At 32.9% G+C, this 18,237-nt stretch overlaps 1 protein-coding gene across 1 annotated transcript in view; it reads left to right on the forward strand.

The window, feature by feature from the left end:
- LOC142330516 (uncharacterized) overlaps window positions 1-18,237 on the forward strand; it is a 267,434-nt gene that overhangs the window by 225,173 nt on the left and 24,024 nt on the right. Inside the window, exons 2-3 of the mRNA XM_075375838.1 lie at window positions 5,174-5,439; window positions 12,024-12,271. Coding sequence (XP_075231953.1) covers window positions 5,174-5,439; window positions 12,024-12,271 — 514 coding nt within the window. The remainder of the gene's footprint in view (window positions 1-5,173; window positions 5,440-12,023; window positions 12,272-18,237) is intronic.

The raw sequence follows: 18,237 nt of genomic DNA on the forward strand, positions 1-18,237 counted from the left end.
TCCCAGTGTATTTCAACAACTTAAATTATTTGACAACTTCACAGTGTTTAAAAAATTTATCTTTTAATAGTTATTAAATAAATTATTTTATTTAAAAAAAAATGTTTAATAAGAGATTACAGAACTACAAGCAAAACAAGTCAAAACTGGGGAAAAAATTTGGAACTTTTTTTAAATTATCATCAACATAAACATCATCATAAGCTTCTCTATGCTCAGACGCATTCCTAACAGCAGTATTGACAGTTCAGATTTTTCCATTTCCTGACCTTTCTTTTTATATCTTTACAAGTTGATCCTCCTCCTTTCATGTTCATCATATTAAATCCTTCACTGACTTCTACTTCTTTTCTTTCCAAACAGTTCTTCTAAGCCTTCCTCAGTAGTCTTTTGTATTAGAGCATGACCCAACAAGCTGCTTTTTATTTTTTTAACATGTGTGAATTATCTTATCTTTTAGTTTTTTTCAAAGCACTATTATGATTATGTTCCTGGTAAAAAATAGCTTGCAAAGAAGAACCACTCAGAAATTATTATTGGAAAAAATTATTAAAATCAACAGTTAGACCATGTTACCTAAATTAGTAATAGATAAGTATTAAGATGTTCAAAACTGATCACTCTATTATAAGATGAAACGTTTTTGGTTCTATTAAATATTGTTTTGAAATTGTAATACATTAAAAAATGTTTATTTACTTAAAAACACTATTCAAACCACACAACTAGTAATAAAAATATATTAAGTAACAATAGATATACAGGAAAAACTGTTTATCTATATAAGTTAAGTCTAAAAGGTAGTAGAATAGTATAAAAGAAGATTGGAAAGTCATGGAACTGAATTAGGTAATGAAAAACTATTACATAATAAAAAGAAGCATGGAAACTGCATATAGTAACATTCCACAGACTTCTTATAAAATTTCAATACACTTTAATGTGATTTGTTCCATTACAGTCAATTCTTTTATTGTTGTAATGACACAAAACAATGTGATTCCTCATAAAAGAGAACTTATAAAACATACAAAGGGAAAAATGTGATACAACTTGAAACTATTAGCTTAATACGTGTTTCTTAACTATCACGTACTTGTATACAATCAATTAAATATACATTACAAAGAAGGCAAATAATATTCCCAAAGAATGAAATTTTAAAATAAGTTTAACTTTGAATGATCAGATGATTTATTTAATATATTCATTGTACTTTAAAACAAAAAATATTATTTGTAACAATAGGTAGATGAAATTGCATAATCTCTGTTCATCTGTCCTTTAAACGGCATCACACTATTTAACACTTTACAACTAGAGAGCACAGATTCCTTTCTGTTCTTGATTAAGCTTACCAAGCATTAATTGAATTTATAGTCTTTAACCTGCACTGCGTTCCTACACTGCATACACAAGTCTTATGTACTAAGAATTTAAAAGAATAAACAGGTTTAAAAATAAACAATGATTTTTAATAGTGTTAGCAAACCTTTTAAAAATGTATTTTCAAATATGCTATGCAAAAATATTTGTTTTCAATATATTCATTCACATTTTAGAAAGAGAACTTTTGGTTGAAGATAGATTATTTTACATACTAATTAAAAATACAGAAAATTTATGATATAATCTCAAAAGTGTGGTTTAAAAGTGGTGTTAATAAAATTAATTACAATACTTAAATAAAATATAATGGATATAATTCCAAAATAAAATATTGGTATACAAGAATGGTCTAATATGTTGAACAAATAGGTTTTTTGATTTTAAGTAATTTTTCAGAGTATTAATACTTTGTTATACATAACTTGACAACAAAAATATTTTTAATGTCATTTATAGAAATAATGTGGCAATTTTTAGCAATAAACAAGCATCATGTGTAAGGCTTAGTAAAAAAAAATGAGGATAGAATTGCCTTCCACTAGTCATCTTCATTGCACCAACAAATGTACTGTTTAATATCAGCATACAGTCCTTCAAAATATTTATAACTTTTAACGCTTCAAGTGACATATTAACATTTTACCACACCCGACTGCACAATGAACATTATTACTACCACAGAAAGCAAATTTGACTAGAGCCAATTATACCACATATGTTTTACACACATTACAACCTTACACCATTACACCTTACAACAGAGGAGCAAGTCAAAAATTAATTTTTTTTTTTTTTTCTAAGTAGTATATTATATACACCTAATGTGTCTCAGTTAGTAGAAGAGTGTTCATGTTATTAATAGTAAATTTTATGTTGGTAGCAGCATTTCCACCTTGGAATTTATCATACTAAAATATTAATCTCATACTTCATATAAAATAAAAACAAATGTAATTTGGGAAATCACCTAAGAAAAAAAAAAATATATATATAAGAAACAAACTATCTAAAGCTCAAAAATTAACCTGGTACACTAACAATAAAATATGCCTATCAATAAATGCAAAAATAAGCCACTACAATACACTTACAACACCAGAAACCGCTTAATCAGCAGAAACAATCTTCCACCTGAACGAACAATTAAAGATAGACAGACTCCACAAAATCAAATGAATAATTAAAAACCTGCTTCAATAAAAAGTACCAGAAAGACGGGCAGTGGTGGATTATGCCCAACAAAGAGTTATCATTCGTACCATGCCATGCATAAAAGGAAACTAGGATTCATTGCACATATCATAACGATGCAAGATTCAAGACTACTGAAACAGCTAGTACAGTACAATCTCGACTCGAAAAATACCAAGAAAGGATGCAAATGGATCAGAGAAATAAGAGAGGATCTGAAGGAAATTGGACTTACACTAGAAGGCACCACAGATAAGATAAAATACAAAAAAATCAAGAACAAAAACACTCACTTCAGACTCACAACACGAACATTTTCAACTTTAAAAAGGGCAAAAAGTTCAGAACGTATGAAAAAGTAGTAGGAAGACCATACGGCCCAAACAGTCCCATCAAAGATACTTGGATAATGGACTGATCCTATGAAGTCATAAAAGATAATAACAATAAATAAATTAAAAATATTGTTTTGTGGTATGGATTTGTCCAAACAAGATTATGTTTATGCTAGACTAGAATATAAAAGAAAACAAATGATTGAGAAGACTCAAGGGTAACATGGAGAGGAAAGTCACCAGACGACTGCATAAAAAAAGGAAACAACCAAAGAATACAGAAAGCAGAAGAAATATATTCCAAAAATAATATATAAATTAGATAGTAGGATTGATTAAATGGAATTTAAATATTTTTACCGATTAGCACAGTTTATTTAAGGCTTGATTAAATTACTATAGGAGGATGGAACTATCAACAACTTTTTAACTGGAGATAGAGAAGATATAAAAAAATGTTCATTTTAACAAGATTTATTGAATCGTTTACAGAAATTCCTATATCCAACTCATTCAAATTTTTATTAATTCTCTTTTTTTATCAAACTGATTTTATTTTGATGGGTAAAATTTCAGTATGAGAAAATTATCATTATCACTGCTATAACTTAAATTTTCATAGTTTTATTTTCTACTATTCATTCATTCGTAAATGAAATGTGAACCATAACAAAATACATAATTATTCATATAAAATGATGAATAACCACTTATAAAATTACACATATTGTCAATTTAATATTACCAAGATTAAATGTAAATAAGCTGCACGCAATCTACCATACAAGTATTTTTTTTTTTTAATTATTTTTAAAGCAAGATTATTTCTTTTATTCTACTTGTCATTTTCATAGCAAATTGTTCAATTCTTTTCATGGTTGAGAAATTTTTCTCACGACAACTATACATTGTGTTCAAATGCAGTTCAGTACAACCACAGTAACTCTTTCAATTGTGCAATTATAATAAATGTCTATAAGTGAAGCCTTTTTATTTTCTTTAATTTGCATGATAATTCAACATAATAGTCAAGTGTTTTTTTTTTTTTATTGCTTAGTTCAGCTATAAAGTTTACAAATCTAAATAGAAAATAAATATTCATATTAAATTTCTAATGAAAATTAATTAATAAAACAACAATAAATTTGTTTAAAACATAAAGTAATAATAAACAACCAATTTGCTGACATTAGAACCATAAATATTTTATCAAGAAGAGTGCATTTATCATTTCAAAATTTATGGCAAAACATTAAAATAATGAATTTAAAAATTGTTCAAAAAGTGTTAAAAATATGAATAAATATGTAATTAAACTTATTACACTTTTACTATTTATTACACAATATATAATATCACTGTTAAAGATAGGGTATAGTACAATTTCTCCAGAATGAGCTAAACTAAGCTGGTACTTTCATTACCTATTATTCTTATGACAGTGATGCAAGTAAAGCAGTTGAGGTAAAGAAGTAGTAGTCAAAGAAGTTTTCTCTAAAAATTATGATGTTTATTTTATAGCTAATTCTTATAGTGAAAATATTAAAGGAGTCTGTTGGGCTCAATATCACCTGCATTTTGATAGTCTTGATCTGCTGATATGAAACAGTATATCAACTCAACGGTAAATTTTCCTTTACTTTTCCTAGAAGGTCAAAATAAAATGCTAATTATTCTTGGGAATAGCTGGATCACTTTCAAATGAGACTGGTCACCTTGATTGGATTCATGAGAAAGGTTTAAGGAACAGACAGAGGACTGGCTTTATCCAAAAGGTATTCCTGTCACAAGTTTGATTTTTCATATAATATTTGATTAGGAGTTCAGGACCAGGAAAAGTCATCACCTTACTGAATCCCTATAAAGAAGCGGGTTTCCTGTCAGTTTCAAAAGATATAACAAAATAGATTAAACTAAGGTGACAGCTGACCAAATTCATATATTACTCAATAAAGGAAACAAGAATAAAGAATCAGGAAAGTGTTAAGAAGGAAAAGAGGAGAGATCACAGCAGATCAAGGTAGTTTCCTATCTTGCCAGGATGCTAATGTTCATTAAAGGAAGTTCAATCATAAATAAGGCACAGTAGAATTACTGTAGCTTAAATATTTATATAGTACAAATATGTAGTATTTTATAAGTATTGGTATTTAAGTTAGAACTGTAACTTAGATAGCCTGATTTTTGTCAATGACACTTACAAATCATATCTATTAGATAAGTAAATTAACAAAAAAAACTGTTTTCATTTGTTACAGGATGTGGTTGTGGGGAATTCTGATATTTTATTTGGAAGTGACAAATGTAAGAGGGGAAGTTACACCATGTGAAAGACTGTTAAGAGAACTTCGATATCCATGTCGTTGTTTTAGACTTAGTGGATCAGGAGAACTAGGTCTTGATTGTGATAAAGTAGTATTTCCTGGTGATTTTCCAGTCCTACCCTATGGAGCACCAGTTGTATATTTCACACAAAAACATGCTGGACTTCAAGGTTTACCAACACCAGCTTTTGCTTCAGCAGGTATGTATGACAACAATTGTTTTTTAATAATCCAAATAATGAACATCAACATTTTGAATCGGTAAATCAACATCCACTATTATAAATCATTTAAAAATGATTTGTTCTGTAAACAGATTGTATAATGGCCATGGGATTTTAAATTGTACTATTTCATAAATCCTCCTATTAAATGTTTTGAATCCTTTTGGAATAAAACTGTATATATAATCCCTTTATCCGGTTTTCTGGGCAAAAAACACTTTTGCATTATCATTGCCCAGACACAATATAGTCGTTGCAATAAACTAAGATATATTACATTAAATATCTCAATCAAAATAATAAAATTACAATCTGCTTTATGGCAATTAGTTTGAATAGTTGAAACTCACTATAGTACATGGACGGCCCTACGAAACTGTAAAACATAAGATAACAACAGTTATCTTATCTTAGTTCGCTTGTTAGCCACTAGGTTAAACTTGCAACGCAATGCCGCATAACAGATACAATCCACAAGAATGTGGTGCACTGTTAGTTGGCAGTCGCAACATACACAAACAGGTGCCATCTGTTTGCACCATCAGATACCCAAGAGTGAGCCTAGTGTGCCCTGTTTGCAAATGGCAAATAATGACCTCCTCTTGACAGTTGTTTTTTCATGAGGAGCTCCACGGTGGCAGAGTTTTCTTGACTGGATGACATTTATTGATAATATTAGCATCCCTATCATTTTGTCACTCACCATGAACCACCCTCTTTAGAAAACAGACAAGATCATTCGAAGTGACACGATTGGTGAAAGAAGACTGGAAACAAGCCTCCTCTGCTGCATCAGCACACTCATTGCCTGAAATCCCAATATGGCAGGGAATCCAACAGAAGCTCACTGTTGTATTACAGTGATTCATTTGCAAAATAACACACTGAATCTCACAGACAATTGGTGTCTGGAGTACATATCATTAATCGCCTGTAAGGCACTCAGAATCTGAGCAAACAATAATATGTTAATATTTTTGGCCTAATTATATGTAGGGCCTTATTAATAGCATAGAGTTTCGGAACAAAAATACTGGTGATGCTGGGAAAACCAATCATTTATGTTCTGTTGCCAACCACAAAAACATAAATAACAGAATTAACATTTCTAGAGCTGTCTGTATAAACTATAGCATCAGGATCCACCCTATTTATAATATTGTAAGATTCGTTTTTTAAGATAACTGTATTTGTGTTCTTTTTATGATACTGACAGAGATCAAATTAGTAATTAACAAGAGAATATACACCAAGAGAGAGAGAGAGAGAGAGAGATTTACAGAAAGTTGGGGTAGTAGTAAAGAATAATAGCAAGGACTGCAGGTAATTATATATTTAGAGCTGAGAAAAGGCAGTGAGTTCTGATGCCTAGCGGAGCAGTAGATCTCAACTCCTCTTGGTATCAAATTAAATATTGGTTAGAAAACACTGCATCAAAGATTGGATGATTTCGTTGCACTTTAATAGCAGCTACTTAAGTGCAGATCATTTGATTCCATCTTCTCAAAAGGGTCGGCTCACCACTTCCCACCAGTAGACTTACCCCAGGGCTTGAACGAAATGCACAAATGAAATTGAACGAAATCTAGCAAGACAAATGAATGAATAATGGACTGTATCTAGCATTCTAACAGCGATGGACCGAGCGGATGAATAAATCATACAACTGTAGTTGAAGCAGGAATGGACTGGAGCTCCATTCCTGCGCAACATGCATACCCGATCAGCTCTCCATCGAGTATTAGATAAAACTCTCAGCATGTCCAACATTTTTCATTCAACTCCTTTAAATGTATTACTCATGTTAGCCAAACCATATTCCTAAAAATCTAACCTGATGCATGCTTTAACTGGTTCACCATGTAAAAACACTTGAGGGTCAGTATCTACCTTCAAGCATGAAAGGCAAATGCCATTCGTTTTCTATGGTGAAAACGTGAATCTAGTCGTTTTATATCATGATTCTAAACGGGTTACTGTATTTTGGAGCAGCCTCTCGCTAGTAGCTAAGGTTCTAGATGTTATGTAAATTGAGAACTCATCAAAAAATAAAGAACACAACGGGTTTTCACATGCAGGTTATGATAGAATTTATGGTTATGATAAACAATGTAATACTTAGGAAACTTCCCTGTGGTATTCCGTTTTCTAGTGTAAACCTTTCTGATACTGTCATTCCAACGCGAACTCGAAAGAACCAACTGGTAAGGAAACTCATGATAAATGCAAGGTGATGCATTCATGAAGTTTATGTAGGATTCCCTTCCTCCAAGCCGCGTCGTACACCTTTTGCATATGAAAAAATACCGCAACTAGCCGTTAGTGAAGTAGGAAGGCGTTTTGAATAACAGACTCCAGGGCAACTACATGATCGATAGCCGATCTACCTTGACGGAAACCGCATTGTTCGAGGGCAATTAGGTTGTTTCTCTCAAAGTACCCCACTAGACAACAGTTTATCATATGTTTCATCAACTTACACAGAGTACTGGTCAAGGATATACGACAATAACTAGAAGGACATAACTTATCTTTACCAGGTTTCAGTACGGTAATGACCAATGCCATTCTGACCAGGAATCTGGAAACACCTGGTTTGAGAATATTTTATTATAAATAGACAAAATATGTCATAATGCAGTACTCAGAGGTGATAACGTACTGAACCTAATATTATCATTTCCAGGGGATAAGTCACGGGAATTTTCAATGCATACCTCTTAGTTCATCAAAAGAAAAAGGAATGTTTAATTCATTTTGCGAACCTCCGATAGTAAAAGGCACATATTTACCAGCAACTTTTACCTCATAAACTCAGGACAATAGCATGTTTTTAGTGAAACTGACCTAAAAGAGTAATCAAATGTGTTCGTAATACCAACTAGTGCAGCAACAAGAATGCCCAACCACCATCTGCATAGCTGACTCTGAGGAAAATCACCATTACCGATCGAGATAATAACCTGTCTGTGATCTCCTCCAAAAAGGTTTTTTGAAACGCGCAAGTTAAGACGTGGAAATAGGAATGCTGAACACGACAGATTGATGCACAGAGATGTACCTGATGAAGATGATACAAACATGTGCAATCCATTGTTCAATAAGCAGAAATCTAAGTTTTGCCTCAGTCGATTAACTATCTACCCTTCCCCGGGAAGAATATGATAATGAGCCCCAAGAATGGTGATGGACAATGAAATCGCCAATTATTAGGCAGGGTACCGGAATCTGGGAAAACACTGGACAGATCATCCTCACTGATATCGAAGTTTTGAGGTAGATATTAACATTGAGTTAATATCGTAGAGTTTTGCAGATATTAACATTGAATGGTGCTAATATTTTCACTGAAACTGCAGAGATGTTTGTATCCAGTGGTATCCGTGAGGCCAATACCATTTTCTTTAGGAAAACAGCCATACCTTTTCGTTCTCTGCCCTCAGTTTGACAGTCATATTCTCAAATGTATCCGCAATAGGTCACACCATTCTCTGGATGGAAGTGAATCTCCTGCAGACAAGTATTAAAGGATTTTCTTCCTTTAGTAGGATTTCAATATCCTCACGGTGAGAACGGAGACCACAAACATTCCACTGAATAATATTTGTAGCCGTTGGAAAAACTTATTTCCTGTTATATATAAAAACTCTGCATGCAAACTATTTATCAAATACTATCTGTTTTTTTTTATTTTATGATTTTTAAGAAGTGCTTCGCTTCTTCAGCCTCTTCATCCGCCACCATATGCTGGTAGAGATCTCGAGATGGCGGAAGGGACCTGAAAGCTCAGGAGGACAGCGATGATTCTTTACCAGATTCCCTCACAGAGATCCTGGCTGCTCGCCGCACAACCGGTGCAGCAGGAACTCCCTGTGTTGGTGCAACGACTGGTATGGACTTAAGACAGACCACCATCGGCCCCTCTGGCAGAAGCCACCGTCTTGCCAGTGCTCAGCGCTGCAACTGCAGCTGTGAGGGACCCCACCCGTTCAGACAAAGCCCAGATAAACTCTGTCAGTCCCCCACACGATATGCACCCACTGTCCCCTGGCACACTACCAACAAGAGCCCGGACAAAACCAACAATGGGTCGCATAGGACTCCCCATGTCAAGGAACCTCCGCACGCCCGATGAGCAAACGACACTCTCTGCCCAGCAACAATCCTCACTACTGCGTGTTCACGCCCATAAACGGGATATTCACCAGACCCTAGCGAACATGAACCCTCACAATTCACACACACCCCAGCCACGGCATATGCGCCATCACTACACTCCGCACAGCCGCAACTCACACAAACCTGCTTTTTAGTGCAACGAATACCAATGTGGCCAAAACCCTGACACTGGAAGCAGCGTCCAGTACCCGGAATGCACGTTTACACATGGACGGAAAGGCATCGCAGATATCGTCGGAGTAGAAAAGGCTACAATAAGTGAAGGTGTTGGCACATCAAAACCTCTCTCTCCCCCCACCACAAACCGAAAGAAGAGACCGATTGCGGGGACAGCTTCTCTGCCATCTCAGACGGCGTAACACCAGTCAAGCCACGACAGACAACTCTCCCACCGGAATTCAAGGTACTACGCGGTTCTACCACCACCTCGTCCTTCCCCCCGAACTGAAGGATCACAGCCTCCGACCCTGCCCGCGACCAGTAACCCCTAACAACAGGGCGCTACTTCTGGGATTCCTAACTAATTTCGGACGCCACACACTGCAACAAGGCCTCATCAATCAAGAATGGTGAAACCCCTGCAAATGACCCACCTTATTCCCTGCATTTGACCACAATAAACTGCACTACTGATATTCCTGCATCGCTACTCCATCACCATATAAATCCCCGGCCAAGAACGCCGTTCGAAGCCCCTCCAATCTCCCGGGCTAGCTGGCCCCCTTATGCAAACCAACAACCACTAAAGAAGCACTGAAAAGGGCAGACATATGGTACTCATGAACACTGGCGACACTATGGACCACTCTAGCAGAGCTCACGTGCACCGGAGCCAGAGCCAAACGCAACTGGACTTACCCAGAGGACACCGTCCAAAACCCACCATGCAGAGCCATCCACCTTTTGGAACAACAATACCCACCCTGGTCCATGGCTGCACCCCGCAACACCACCAAGTGCAAGTGCAAGTGCAAGAAGAAACGGTACAAGATGTTGTTGTGTATTTGTGTAAGGGTATATGTTGTAATTTATGAAGTGCTTGGAAGTGTTTGGAGTAAGTGTTATGTGTATAATGTAAAGTGTTCTGCAGCTCTGTGTATAGTGAGAAGAAAAGCAGCAGAGGCTAGGGCCGTAGGGACGCCAATCCCCAAAGTCTTAAAGAATAAGACTCCCCGTCGGGATTCATGATAACAGATTCAGAAGACTAACGGAGATATGTTAATCTACTATAATTCTGTTTATCCCTCAAAGGGATAGTTTTAAAGCAAATGTCAAAACTTGAATAAAATATTACTCTAAATATTTTTAAAGTATAAATTCCTAATAATTACGTACAGTACTTAAACAAGAGACAAATGATTAATTTATTATGAAAAATCAGTTTACAACTCTTTTCAACTTAGGGATGAATAAAATCCCTTCAAAGTGGTATCTTGTTTAATCTGAGCTGAAAGCTTGCTTAATTAAGCAAGATTTCAACTTTCTAGCTATTTAGAAAGTGGAAACACCAGTCAGTAATGAGCAAGTTGATGAAGAGTTACCAATTTATATACATATAGAGTTAAGGAATATTTGCTTACCCAAGTCTCTCTTTTATCTTTTAGTTTTTCTCAGTTACCAAAACATTTTTAAAGAAAATTCTTTACCACACGGAATAGTAAAAGTAAATATACATAAAACAATATTAAAAAATTACCAGCTTATTGCTATTCACTGATCAGCAGCAGATTGGTGGTAATGAAGGTTACCAATATCAGGTTACAATATTTAAAATAACTGACTACGCTAAACAACAAATAAGGATAAAAAGATAAAATAAAATAAAAATGAAATGTTATAAATCTTTATTAGATGTAAATTAAATCACATTTGAATAGGTAACAATCAGAAAATTTTGTTGTATCTGAGGATTAAAATTATTTTAAATTGGATAAATAAATTAAAGAAGAAATGAAAATATAGATTTCATATTACTATATCACATGCCAAGGTCAACTATGGATCAGCCACTGTTTTGAAAATTTCCACACTTGCAACAATTGTTTTTTGTCAAAAGAACAATCTAATACTGACTTTATAAAATGAGCAAGATACAGCAAAAATAAATAATTAAAAAATGTATATATTAATTTAATTGCACAATACTATTCATTTGTTACATACCAATTTTTATAATTACATTTCTTTTTCTTGTTAAAATTTTGAACATAGAAATACATTGTAACCCCTTTTGTAAATGTTCATTTCATAACTTAAGTTTGAACAATATTAACTAAGTCTAACATGATTTTACAGACTAAAACATTCTGGCTGAAGAATAAAATAATTGATTGTTTTCTTTGAAGCCTATTTATGATTTAACATTATTTATGATTTTTCAGGATTACCAATACGAATACTAGATTTTTCTCACAATTCATTAAGAAGACTGCCTGAAAGGTTATTTCTAGGCCTTCAGGATTCATTGCAGGAATTAAGATTATCTGAAAACCTCTTAGGTGACAGCTTAAATCCAATATTTTCTAGCAGCGAATTTCATGGACTGTCAAATTTACGTTTACTAGACATCTCAGATAATCAGATCAGAGCAATTGAAGAAGGTTTACTTAAAGGCTGTGAAAATCTTCAGGTATGTTATAAAGATTATTTCATTGTAAAAGACCTCTTGGATTCTTCAAGTTAAGTTGTAAATATAAAAAACTCAAAACCTACAATCAACAATATTATAAACTGCTGCTGTGCAGTGGTATTTGTTACCTCCCGTAAGTATGCAACCTGATAAATTTTAAGTAGCCCAAAAAATGAGTACCCATTCTCACCTTCTGTGCCTAGGAAAAGTGGTAATTAAGTGAATTGCCATCAGGAAGATACCACCCTTCAATCTTAGTCAGGTTTGGCAAATTTTATTATACTAAAAAAACTGACATGAAAATGTGTGGTTGTAGTAATGCAATGATAGGCTTTTATAATTTTATTTTTTACTTAAAATGAATCAATTTCTGAAATTTTAAAACAGCTAATTTAGAATACACAAATGAAACTAAGAAAGATTTAAAAGCTTCTCTAAACAATCAATTTTTAAAAATCAGGACAAAATCTCGCAAGTTTCAGAAATATCCAACTTAATGAAAACAAAGGAACTCATAGATCATAATCACTTGTATGTGTGTTTGACATATGCATTTGTTTGTGAGGTCTTTTAGTATTTTTTAATATATAAAGTAAAAAATCCTGAGTAAAAGAATAAATATAACTTAGATTGAAAATGTGACTAATTATTACTAATTGATTTTTATACATCTTTTAGAATTTAATCTATGTATAAGAACTGGTCATTTTTCTTAAGTTTAAAAAATTTCTAGTAAATCCGATGCGAAGGTAAACAAGTACAACTGTGATGACATTTCTTAGCATGTACCACATCCCAGGTAATAGGATGTAAATTCATGTTTAAAAACAGGATCTAACTCATGACACAAACAACTGATACTTTAAACCTTCTTAGAAAAACTTCTACAAAGTTTTTAAGCACTTCTTTAAAACTTCTAAGAATATATAAAAACCAATGTTAATTTTTTGTTTATAATACAATCTGAATACATATTTAAAAAAAAAAAAAAATTAATTTACTCAAACAAATGGGTTTATTTTTTAAAACCAAATTTATAAAAGTGCTATAATATTATTATAAATCTTTTAATTTTAATTACATTCTAAACTACAAAATATCATAACCTAAATATTAAGTTAAATCACTTCAAAACAAATCAAAACTCATCAGTTACCAAGTTTTTTTAAAAAATGCTCATAATTCATAAAAATACTAATCTACATCAAACGCCTTTATACTTAAAACATTTATAATGTTTTATAAATAAAACATTATTCTTACTTACACAGCTCTGTTGTAGAAATGAAAAGTCTGTATTGTCATTTACATAGTAACTTCTGGAAGAACTTATTCAATTACTGTCAAATTCTAAGCAGTATGATCGTATCATAGATGTGTAAGGTTAAAACATGAAATGAATCAAGCAATCTTTTCTTCCTTTTTTGTTATAAAGCAACCAAGCTTTCCAAACTTGGGACATAAACTGGGACAAAACACTAACAAGTTACTATAATAGTTTATAAACTTGTCATTCAAGATAGGGTGATACATATTTCATAAATGATTATTAAAAATTAATGCAAAAACTACTTAATTAAAAAAAGGTGAATTAATTTTGTTCCGAAAGTACATTAGAAGAGATTCTTAGTGATATGCTAAAATATCTGTTATTTTTATTCTGTTTGTTTTTGTGATGTAACTCCAACATTTAGGAATAAATTACAATAGTTACAATTAATTGGATTTCCTCCATGTTTTTATTATATTTATGTTTTCAATAAAATATGTTGAAGCATGACAATTTTCATAACTGATGAAAATAATTTAAAACTATCAACTTAAATTTTATTTGTTTTATTTTATTAGTTTTTATTTTATTATTTTTTAGTTTTATTTTAATTTTGGTTGTTGTTTAAACAGTTTATAGATTAAATCAACTGGTTTTCATTCAAATCATAGTTTACAACTATTAAATTATATTAATGATTAGAAAAATATATTATATTAGAAAGTATATACATATTTTTATACCTCACATAAAATAGTAAATTAAAATTTTATTCATATAATTTTACTTCAACGTACTACCTGCAGGGTGTGCCTACGGCACACCGCTACAGCTAGGCCCTCCAGGCGGGCAGCATCTCATAATGCTATTATTTGGTATCCAAAATTGATTACCTCTTGTGTAAAAATGTTTTTTTTTTAATGATGAAAATTGATCAAGGAAAAGCGAAAAAAGGGTTCATCATCGTTCAGTTAAGCACCCTTCCTCATTAGGAAATTTTAGGGTGGGTACCAACATCGTACTTTTTAAAACCAAAATAACTTCAAATCAAAATATCTGCTTGCACCTTTAAACTCTTCTCTTCAATAAACAAATTATCGTAATATGAAACTAACCTTCCTCGACACAATAAAAAATGAGGAGTTGGCTTCAAAATCAATAAATCGCTAAGGAGGATATATAGGATTCAGAATTCTTCTAATTTTGACCTTTATTGTTTACCATTTGATTTGACCCATGTGTTTTGCCTGTATGTATGTTTAATTGAAATCACAAGGCCAAAAAAAAGTCATATAGTGATTTTAAATGGGTAATTGATAGTATTTTCAGTATCAATTTATTTGTATTGCAAATAGTTATGTTTTAAGATCTGCTATGATACTGAATGAATGAATTACGGTAGAAAAATTTATTAATTTATTTTATAATTGTTATTACTGTTATTTATTGTTTATAAACATTTAAGAAAACAAAAATCTGATGTGGGCAGCACATAACTTCGTTGTACAGGGTGATTCAAAGAAAAAGGAAATTTTAAAAATTAAATAACGTTAATGAAAATTTTTTTTTTAGAAAATGAATTTTATTTCATGTAATTGCACAAATGTTGCCATTTTAGGATACATACATTTTAGTTTATTTTGTAAAGATGACATCTAGAAGGTGACCTCCTCTCTTCTACATAAACACTCACGAAGTCTCTTCGTTAAATTGTTCACAGTTTGACATAACATCTCAACTGGAATTTCCGCAATTGCTTCTCAGATCTTTGCCTTCAGGTCCTCCGTTGTAGCAGGTCTACTGTGGAACACTTTGCTTTTAAGGTGACCCCACAAGAAGTAATCGCAAGCTGAGAGATCAGGCGTTCTGAGAGGCCATCTAATGTCACCATTTCGTGAAATGACACGTTGTCCAAACAATCGGCGTACAGCTGCCATCGATATTCGTGCAGTATGTGACGCTCCATCTTGTTGAAACCAGGCTGTGTCAAGAATTGGTGGAAATCTCTTTTGTTGTTCCACAACAAAGGTTTCAAGCATTGCTACGTAATGAGCCGACGTCACTGTAATCACAAGACCGTTGTCATCCTCAAAAAAATAAGGGCCTATAACACCGTAAGATGACATAGCACACTACACGGTCACTTTCTGACTGTGCAACGGACGCTGGTGTAGCTGCGTAGGATTTTCTTGTGCCCAGTATCTGAAATTTTGCTTGTTAACAAATCCACTGAGGTGGAAATCATTTAACTTCTGAAGCATTACATTACACAATTGTGCTCGCACAACTGCATCGTTCGGTTTCAGTTCCTGGGCGATCTGCAACTTGTATGGATGGTATTGCAAGTCCTTCACTAACATTCTTCGAACACTTGAACTATGCAATTGTAAAGATGCTGAGAGACGACGGATTGACCGATGTGGACTTCGTGTGACAGCATCTTGTAAAGCTTGAACACTCTGTGGTGTACGGACGGTTTGCTCACAACCTGGAGGTTTCTTTTTCATTGCCGAACCAGTTTCCTCAAAATTAGATAACCATGTTTTAATTGCATGTGCTGATGGAACACGGTCGTGCCGTCCCAGATTAAAATGACGGCAAAATTCTCTAAGCGCTCACTCCACACTGTCATTGTTTTTGTAAAACGCTTTGATAGCAAATGCACGTTGCGCACCACTCCAAGGATCCATGACAACTAAATGGCAGGTTAGGTTAGAGAGGCCGCCACTTATCAAGTGGTACTAATTGCCCACGGCTACCAACACAACTTTCAAAATTTCCCGTTTCTTTGAATCACCTGTACTTTGTTTCACACAAGCTACATTTCACTCTTAACAGCTTTCATGATAGTAATTAAGACTACAAACAGTGATTCAGGAGGAAAGGGATATAATTTTGAAACAGATTCTAGAGCTTGAAATAAGGAAAAAGTTCATACAAACATAAGTCTGAAAACACTTTGCTATTGTCAAATAACATCTAGAAAAACATTTGGCCAGGATTTTAGTTTCAATGAAATGAGATCATACATTAATTTTTAAAGTGCTACAGTATAAGGGATAAACTTGATAGTTTGTGTTTTACTTTAAAAGTTGAATAAAACAGGTCCCAGAGTTCTCTACTGTAGAAGTGTTTCCTGTAGTTTTTATGATATCCAGCATAACAGAAAAATTTGGTGACAAAAAACATGTTTTTTTGTCATTTGTTTTTGTGGTGGTGTTAACTAATAAATGTGTAAATGTTACTTAAACCTGTAGAAAACTGAAGTAATAAAGTCTATGAAAAACAAAAAAAGAAAATTAACTTTAAACAGAAAAGATTATTTAACAGAAAAATGTTATGAACTGTAAAAATAAAAAAAACAACAGTTTTTAGTACAATAAATTTAGACCTTTGAAAAATTAAAATATTTTTTATTTACTTTTAAAAAAAATACTCTGTGGTTTATACTAAATTAATTTACAATAAATACAAAATTCCACCATTGTATTCTATGCACTTTTCAACTCATTTCCTTCGATTTTCTGTCGTCAATCTAATGATAGATAACTTCATGTTCCGAAATGAGGAGAGCAGCATTGAGAATGCGTGCAATCAGTTTCATCCTGTGTGTCTACGTTTTGTTTGCATACCTTGCATTTCATCTATCCTCATATACAGTAATCTAAGGGAGTAAGATCCAGTGATTTAGGTGGCCAATTTACCAGCCCTCTATCTCCAATCCATTTACCAGTAAATGTTTCATCTAAGAATTGTTTTACTTCATTCACGAGATGTGTATGTATTCCATCAAGTTGATAGAACATTTCAATTTGTTTCACCAGCGAGAAATTTTTAAGTACTGTAAGAAATTCATTGTTTAAAAATTCCAGATAATTGCTTATGTTACACATTCTAGCATAAAAGGACCCATTAACTGTTTGTCGATCATGCCACACCAAAAATCTTTACTGAAAATTTGATTCAACTACAGCATGAGGGTTTTCTTTGGCCATCAATGTGAATTCTGTATTTTTCATGCTATTACAGGTAGTTTCACTAAAAAAAAAGTATAAAAGGAATTAAGTAGTAATTACTGTTAACTCCTAACAAAACTGCAGTCATCTAGCACTGCCACCAAGCTGGAGGTGGATTAACTTTCTCAACATAAGGATGCAGTCCATGAGTATTTAATGTCCTTCATACTATACTTTGTGGAATGCGAGTCATTTACAAATTCTTCATGTGCGTTTTGTAGGATTAAACTGTATCGCCTGAAGAATGTTTTCCAATTCGTAATTACATGCAGGTTGACGTTCAGCTGAAACATACACGCTGGGAATTGTACCACATTTTCATGTACATTTGTACAATTCATGTAATTTAAAGGTGTCTTAAAGACACCTTTAAAATGATCACGCAAAGGGTTTTACCATTTATATGATTTATATTTGAGTTACAACCCCTGGACCACCTCCAAAAAGGGGTAGAAATTTTATTTCTCATAAAAAGGTAAGGTAGTTGACTCTTATCCTGAAAGTTATAGTAATCTATCTGGAACGGTTTTAAAGTTGTTAACATAATTATTATGTAAGTTGTTGAGCAATTTTCGTACTTTTGACTCACTCAAGTTACTAGTAATATTATTATTCAGTAAATATAATATATATAATGAGTGAAATAATGTTTTTTATTTATAACTAATCATTTATCCCCT

The sequence above is a fragment of the Lycorma delicatula genome, chromosome 9, assembly GCF_047948215.1.
Source record: "Lycorma delicatula isolate Av1 chromosome 9, ASM4794821v1, whole genome shotgun sequence".
Classification (NCBI taxonomy): Eukaryota; Metazoa; Arthropoda; class Insecta; order Hemiptera; family Fulgoridae; genus Lycorma; species Lycorma delicatula.